Source organism: Sabethes cyaneus, chromosome 3 (genome assembly GCF_943734655.1).
Source record: "Sabethes cyaneus chromosome 3, idSabCyanKW18_F2, whole genome shotgun sequence".
Lineage (NCBI taxonomy): Eukaryota > Metazoa > Arthropoda > Insecta > Diptera > Culicidae > Sabethes > Sabethes cyaneus.
In genome coordinates, this window is record NC_071355.1 from 133,698,229 (window position 1) to 133,706,443 (window position 8,215).

Below are 8,215 nucleotides of genomic sequence, written 5' to 3' on the forward strand. Positions count from 1 at the left end.
CACGAACCGAGAATTCTGGTAAAACATAAGTTCATTATTATAAATTTTTCAATAGTTCAACATCAAGAATCCATACTTTTCTTCATTTAGGTCAATTCTTAGAAGATTTTCCGATCGATTGGTGTAAGAATATTGAAAATCGAGCGGAAAACCGCTGAGCTATTAGCGCTCAAAACCTTTCATTTTTCGTGACGCTCGCATTTTTCGATTTTTTGGAATGACACCCTATCTCAAAACTTGCCGTAAGACGTAGTCCTACGTCAAAAATCAAATTCAATTTCAAATCGTATTTCAAGTCCAATTATAAGTCCGATTTAACTCCAATTTCTGGCAAAGTTGTAAGTATAATTTCTAGTCAAATTTTACATCCAATTCACTATTAGTTATTAGTAAAATTTTAAGTTCTTTATTATGTCCTATTTCAAGTTCAATTTCATGTCTCATTATAAGTCCTATTTCATGTGTAATTTCAAGTCCAATTTATATATTCTAGTGAGAATTGGTCCAAACTTGAGTTTAACTTCGCGTCCAATTTTAAGTGTGATTTGAAGTCCAAATTCAAGTTTAATTTTAAGTTAAATTTAAAGTCTTACTTCCAGCTCAATTTAAAGTAAAGATTCAAGTTGAAATTGATTCAAACTGAAGTCCAATATCATTTGATCATCAATATCAATTTGAAGTTCAATTTTAAGCATAATGCCATGCTCAATTCTAAGTTAAATTTCAGTTCCCATTTCAAGTTCAATATCAAGTTTAATTTCAGGTTCAATTTTAAGTAAAATTTCAAGTGCAATTCCAGCTCCGATTTTAAGATTAATTTCAAATGCGATCAATTAGACAACTCACAAGTTGCTGAGTGAAGCTCTGCTTTCCTCAATGGAGGTAGCTGTCTTGGCACTCGAAGATGGATGTGGTTGGATACGCTAGACCGTCAATGAAGTCGCAACTGCGTTGTTAAGTGAAGAAACCCTGAGTGCACGAAATAACTTTTGACGGAGATGAACTGGAAGGGGTTGATGAATTCATAAATTAGGGATCTCTGGCAACCGCCGTCAATCATACGAGTAAGCAGATTCAACGACGCATTCTAGCTAAGTCAGGTCTACTTTTCCCTTCGTAAGTCATTTCGATCAAGGAGCATAAACCGTACGCAAAATATAAAAGCACTTGCTAGCGCTTGGCTGAGTGGTCGATTTCTGGTCGGCCCGGCCGGTTTTTCACTTGCAAAGCCGGTGACCGATCAATCTGGCAAAAAGTCGGTTTACCAATTTAAAAAAACGGATTTATTCTTTTTTGTTCGATTTTTAAAATTTATTTTTCATTTCCATCATTCCACTAGATTTTCTAATAAATTTTGTAGCAATCCTGAGCAATTCGTTGCAGTTTCCGATCAAAAGAGTTTAAAACCGCAGGCCTGACCAGTCCGACATCAGCTATTATTTCGTTCCTAACGAGATTTCGTATGAGAACGAAAGAGAATCAACAGTAGTAAAAGCACACGCATATAATTTTCTAAAAAATTAAGCTAAATAATAAACAAAAGTGTGGTTTTCGTTGCACCCTGTCAGTGTATCGATACCGATATCGATACCACTGGTATCGATACTTGCCGCCCGATTTTTCGACGGGATCGATACCTTTACAAAAATTGTATCGATATTCGAATATCGATGCTTTTCGCAGTATCGCCCAATGCTAATTTCGCCTACTATGTTCTCCACCGTCAGGGGCGACATCTCCCTTCGTATCGCGGCAAATCGAGGACATTCAAAAACCACATGCTGTGATGTTTCTACCGTCTCTCTGCATTCATTCACCGGTGCAGGTATTGCCTGAAGCAACCGTGACCCGAGAGAAACTGCGTTAGGTGGAACCCGACGTCTCCATGTTTCCTGTTCAACCAAGTTGACAGAACGAGCATGATGCTGATGGGGATCATTCCAGCGATAACACATACTGCCTCCGACGATATTGTTCTATATGCACTGGCAACTCTTACAGCCATGAGTCGGAAGGTACTATTCAGCTTCACGCGATTCCGCTTCGATCGTAGCGCTGCGATCCAGGCTGCACCTCCATACCGCAGTATCGATGATGGCACACTAGCCAGCAGTCTCCGCTTACTACTACTCGGTCCGTAGCAATTCGGCATGATTCTGGCTATCGCATTGATAGCCTTCGCCGCCTTCTCGCAAGCGTAGTCGACGTGGCAGTTGAAGTTCAACCGGTCGTCTATCATTACTCCCAGATGCTTGACCGCGCGCGTTGAAGTAATAATGTGCTCTCCGACGGTGACGACTGCATGTTGTACGGCCTTACAGTTGCTAACCAGCAGAACCTCCGTTTTATGGTGGGCGATTTGTAGCTTTGCACCATGCATCCAGTTATCGATAGTTCTAGTCGCCTCTGTCACCAGCATTTCTACCTCCTCCAGTGACTCGCCTGTCACCGATAGCACGATGTCATCTGCAAAGCCGACGATCACCGCGCCTCTAGGCAGCTTCAGAGACAGTACACCGTTGTACAGAGCGTTCCAGAGCGTTTGGCCAAGAATGGAGCCTTGTGGGACTCCAGACGTAATGTTCATCGTCTTGCGCCCCTCGGCGGTCTCGTAAACAAGCGTCCGATTCCTGAAGTAACTCCTCAGTATTCTGCATAGATATCCCGGGACATGCATTCTTTGCAGCGATTCGGCAATGGCCTCCCAACTGGCGCTGTTAAAGGCGTTTTTACGTCGATCGTTACAACGGCACAAAAACGATCTCTTCGCCTCTGTTTGGACGACTTCTCGGCTCGCTCGATCACTGTCCGAATTGCATCCACCGTGGACTTCTCTTTCCGGACCCCAAACTGCATATTTGACAGACCGTGTTCTCCTTCTGTATACCTCGTAAGCCTATTCAGGATTATCCTCTCCAGGAGGTTTCCCGCATGTATCCAGTAGACATATCGGCCTGTATGATGCTGGATCCCCCGCAGGCTTCCCTGGCTTTGGCAACAGCACTAGCTTTTGGATCTTCTATCGGTTCGGGAAGCTACCATCTTCTAAGCATTTCTGCAGCACGGTCCTGAACAAAGCCGGAAACGCTTGTATTACTGCCTTAAGAGCCACGTTAGGAATCCCATCAGGACCAGGGGCCTTCTTAATTTTAGCTGTCTTGCCACTGCCACTATTTCATCGATTGAGACTTGCAGACCATCAGCGCTAGCCCTCTCTTCTGGACCGCACGGTATTGTTGGCCACATCGTGCGGCGTGCGTCGGAAAAAGTCCCTCCACGATAACCTTCAGCTCATTCGGACACAACTCCCTAATTATGACAGGTCCTTTTACTTTCGCCATAACGATTCGGTACGCGTCACCCCAGGAGTTGGCGTCTACTTCTCGGCACAGCTCCTTGAAGCAGTTGCGTTTACTTTGTTTTGTCTCCCGTTTCAATGCAGCCCTGGCCACTCTAAACGCCGCGCTACGTTCTTCCCGATCTGCATCAGTTCTAGCTCTTTGGACGCGTCTTCTGGATCTGAGACAACTAGCACGATGGTTGCTAATTGCTGCATTCCACCAATAAGCCGGTCGCCGCTCTTATCGCCGTATCTGTCTTATCGCCGGATTTCGCCGGCCGATACTAAACTTAATCGCCTGGTGATCGCTTCGCAGACCCTCCAATTTATGTTCGGCATCAGGGATGGACTGCCAAAAGTGAAATCAATGATGGATTCGCGGCCGTCTTTACGAAAGGTGCTAACGGTACCTTCGTTGAACAGTACAATTTCCATCTTAGCCTGTGAAGATGATTTTTTCTTAACCCAAATATTTCCGGAGATACAAGCAAAAGTAAATAAGTGGGTTTAACAAAAAAGGGAGGTGCTCCCATTAACCGTGGGGAAGACCAACCGGTGCCAATTTTGGGTTTTTGCTTTTTGACCTAAAACGAATAGTCTGACAAAATTTGTTTTAAATCCGTAATGGTCGATTACATGGTTCTCGGATACCTCGCGTAGAATTACCCTAGGACATAATTTTTATATTTTAACATTAACTTGAATTAACAATAACTTGAGAATGGCTAGGCCCAAGAGGAAAATTTTTATGACATATTTTGTTCAAAATTATACGTAGAATTTAATTTTGTTTGAATTTTATTAAAAGAAAGTAAAATTTGGGTATTATCGAAAAATTTGTTAAATTTAAATAAAAATTAAATTCGAAGGAGTGTCCATCGATAACATTTCTTCAGGGCATTGGGTTAAAAGGCCACTGCGACAGTCTTAATGATCGTCTTTTGTGGCAGGCCCCGATTGCTGTACATAGTTTACGAGTTTAGAGCATAATTTAGGTTATCTTAAAAAAATATGAGGAAAATATGTTTTGAGATATTGCACATGTTATGATTTTTATCATGATTTTTCATGAAATCTTGAAGTTTGTTCTGTCAGTGTAATTTGTTATTGAACATGCACTTAATTTCCGGCAATTTTTTCATTGACGTCGTTTTGGACAAATAAGTAGTGTTTGAGATCTGTTTTGTTTTTAAATATAGACCTCATTTTTAAATACGCCCTTTTAAACAGTTAGGCTTGACGAAAAAAATTAAGTTTCATGGAAAATGTATCCTTACGTGGTATCAAGCACATCAGCAAAATTTCATTTCGATTAAAAATAGTCGAAACAAAAATGGATCTTATTCCAGCGTTTTAAGCAGGAAGTGCCCTGAAACATTTCAATCGTAATTTTCTTCTCTTACTATTACCCGCAATCGGAAATGTTTGTGGCACTACTTTTGCAGTATTTCTTTCATTCTTGCTTGGTTTTTGAATTATTGATTTACTACATATATTCATTCTGGAGTCTAGTAAGGAAAATACAATAATTGCTCGCAATAAATTGAAGTTTAAAAATATGGCTATATAACTGAATTATAGATACATATTCAGATACTAAGAAATAAAAAAAAAAATTATCTAGTAGAAAGACTGAAAGTTTTTGGAGCGTCTTAGTAGAATACGAAACCTAAAATTATAAAAGAAGAAAACTTATCCAATTTAATTCTACTATGTATATTTTATTCACGACAGATACGTATTTCGCCTACGACTTGCAGGCTTCCTCAGTGTCTGTTTCCGAACTATGTTCGAAATATGTATCTGTCGTGAATAAAATATACATAGTAGAATTAAATTGGATAAGTTTTCTTCTTTTTTAATTTTAGGTTCTAGTAGAAAGGCCAGGCCACGCCGCTAGGTGGATTAATTCGGGTTTTTATTTTTTGCTGCCATGATAGTAATATTGTGTTAACTAGTAATAGCTAATCATGAGAAAAACAGAAAATTTTACAATACTGTTAAGAAAACCCTTACTGCCGCTACTCGCATACCAGTCCGATTTGTATAGCAAACTCCATAGAAAATAGGACTGTTATGCGAGTAGTGACAGCTTTTCATATATTGGAAACATGCTTCCACTCTATCTAGCAAGCACCGCCTAGCCGAGATGCGACTGAGCGGTTGTATTGATGTGTGTTGCCGTGAATTCAATGTAGTATCTGACTCTTATGATTTTAATATAAGTATAATTTTTAAATTTAGAAAACGCACATGTTAGTAGCTGTCTGCTCGATATTGTCAAGAACCAGTAATAATAAATAATTAAATTATTACCCCTATCGCACTTTTGCTCTTCTTTACTCTGCATAATAGGTACATTAATAATTTGATATTATTTATTTTTAGTTTTTGGAGCGTCTTAGTAGAATACGAAACCTGAAATTAAATAAAATTTTTTTTTTTAATTTCAGATTATTTATTTTGCCCAACTGAGTGTTATTTATTTATATTTTTTTCTTACTTTTAGCTTTCAAATTCCGCCGTGAAGGACTATAACCGTGGACGTACCTATCTTATTGACCTTGCGAAACGACAAGGTATTCCTGTATTCAACGAAATTCAAGAAGCCCTTGATTGCGCAGTAGAAAAATTACGGGTATACTAATAAAGAAGAGTAACATCCATATGCGGAGCTTTACGCAAAATAATTTAGTATGATGTAGAATTACAAACAAATAGCCTAAATACGGTAAAAATGTCTATATTAAAGAATAGTTATGTATATAATTAGTAAAAACATCATCATTCGTTATGTTTTCAATCTTATTTCTGAATTGTATATGTTTAATAGTACTTATAGTTTTACGCAGAACTTTGCAGTAATAAGCATTCTTTTATTGACGTACTTTGCATCACAATTATTTTTAGGTTGCTGTTACAATTTAAGTATAAAAAATTTTGTATAGTCTACAGGCAAGTTTTTAAAATTGACGTTCATGTATGAATTAGGAACCTGCATTTTTAACGTAAGTTATTTAGATTCTTGAAACTAAAATCTCAAACTAAACTTACTATTTAAATAAGTCGATAGAAAACGATAATTTTACTCATGTGATTGAAATGAATTATTATATATTCTTGCGGTAAAACAGTTAATTTATATACGTATATAATACATGACATACAAATGTAACGCATATTGATCATATATTAAAATATCACAAAACGATTTAAAAAAAAGTGTCGACGATCGTCACATCACATAAACCGTCTTGCGAGGAAGGTCGCCCCGGTTATAAATACTTTTCATTCAGTGGCTAACTATAATAGACGAAGAACGAAGCCCAATTTGTGTCCACAATAAGTCAGCTCCGCCCAATGGTGGGCGCTGAACTGAAAGACTTCATACGCTTATATAAAGGTTAGAGACGGTCCTCTATAGTTTGAGCATGGAGGGTTACGCAATACCGGCTAATCATGGGGGCCAAGGGTGAAACGTTGTGTTCAAATCCGGTTATAATTGGCTCGCATTATAATCTGCTTCCGATCTCCTAGTTTGGTAAAAGTTAATGAACGACGTTCCTAGTTAGGTCAGGTCCTGCTTCTATGACCCTTCATTTAAGAGCTGTGTAATAATTACGGAAGGGCTTTTCCTCACCTTTGAATCCCCCTCCCATATATAAGGTTTTTGCCAACCCATTGTCCCCCCGTAAAATCTTAGTAAGATTTTTTAAAACATACATCAAAATTCAAGATTTGTTTAAAAAAATAAACTTTGAAGTATCTGCGGTGCGCCTATTTCCCAATCCAATCTGACATCACTGTACTTCACGTCACATCGCAGAGAAAGAGAGAGTAGTGAGATTCGTCGAGAAATTTGTTTAACCCTCAATGGATCATTGTAGGTAGCTTTTGCTCATGCTTACCGATAGATGGACACTAAAGCCCCACGTGGCATATTTAGAGTAAACTTTAAGGCTGATTCAGATTACAGGTCATAATTTCTTGAAGTTCCGTTGTTGTTGACGGTTGATAACGGTCAATCTGAACCAGTCTTATTAGGTGGATTGTAAGGCAGTTTGACAGACGTTCGTCGAGTGTGTTTGACAGAACATGTCTATGCTGGAGCCATCTGTGAAATTTTTTAGCTTTTCCAATGATCCATTGATCAACCAAAAAATCACCGCAATCTGGTCAACCGGGTACAGGTGTACCCAGTTAGTAAGGCCATTGCAAATCATATTTAAAGTTTTTTCGCACCGCCCCCCCCCCTTCAGTGGCCGAACACCGGAAGGACAAAAACTTTATAAAATATTTGTAATGGCCTAATTCCATGACAAAAAGTGCTCCGATATTGCTCAAATTTTGTATGTTTGTTCTTTTTTTGAAAATTAATGACCTATATTTTTTATTTGGCGCTTAGAGATCCCCCTTCTGACGTAGGGTTGTTCCAAAAATCATCACCTTTGCCATTTTCGTAAAAGGAAAAAGTCTTCGTGTCATGTGTAGTCGACTGCAGAAAAGCTTGAATATTTTCTCCAAATACTTGCAAAAGTGGAAAATTTGTCCCAATGCTTCTAAAACTCAATTAATTATTTTCCTCACAAGCCTAGAGCTTCTTCCCTCAAACCAAATAACAATCACATTATTAAGATGAATGGAGTTGCTTTGAGTTGGTCTGACCAAGTTAAATATTTGGGCTTAATTTATAATAAAAAACTTACTTGTAAAGACCACACTGAAAGTATACAAGCAAAATGTAATAAATATATGTAGATGAGTTGCTTTTTTACTGATTTCAGTACTTGTTGAGAATAGAGTTGGTAGTAGTAGGTAATAATCTGCTATGAACAATTATGAAATGTAGAATCCGACCTAGATCCGACAGTAATT

General features: G+C 38.5%; 1 protein-coding gene across 2 annotated transcripts in view; it reads left to right on the forward strand.

Moving 5' to 3' along the window:
• The window catches only part of LOC128742285 (uncharacterized), a 100,934-nt gene extending 94,527 nt beyond the window's left edge, over nt 1-6,407 (forward strand). For both annotated transcript variants that reach the window (XM_053838608.1, XM_053838609.1), the window contains exon 10: nt 5,850-6,407. In XM_053838608.1, coding sequence (XP_053694583.1) covers nt 5,850-5,987 — 138 coding nt within the window. In that variant the 3' untranslated portion in view covers nt 5,988-6,407. The remainder of the gene's footprint in view (nt 1-5,849) is intronic.
• The last annotated feature ends 1,808 nt before the right edge of the window (nt 6,408-8,215 follow it).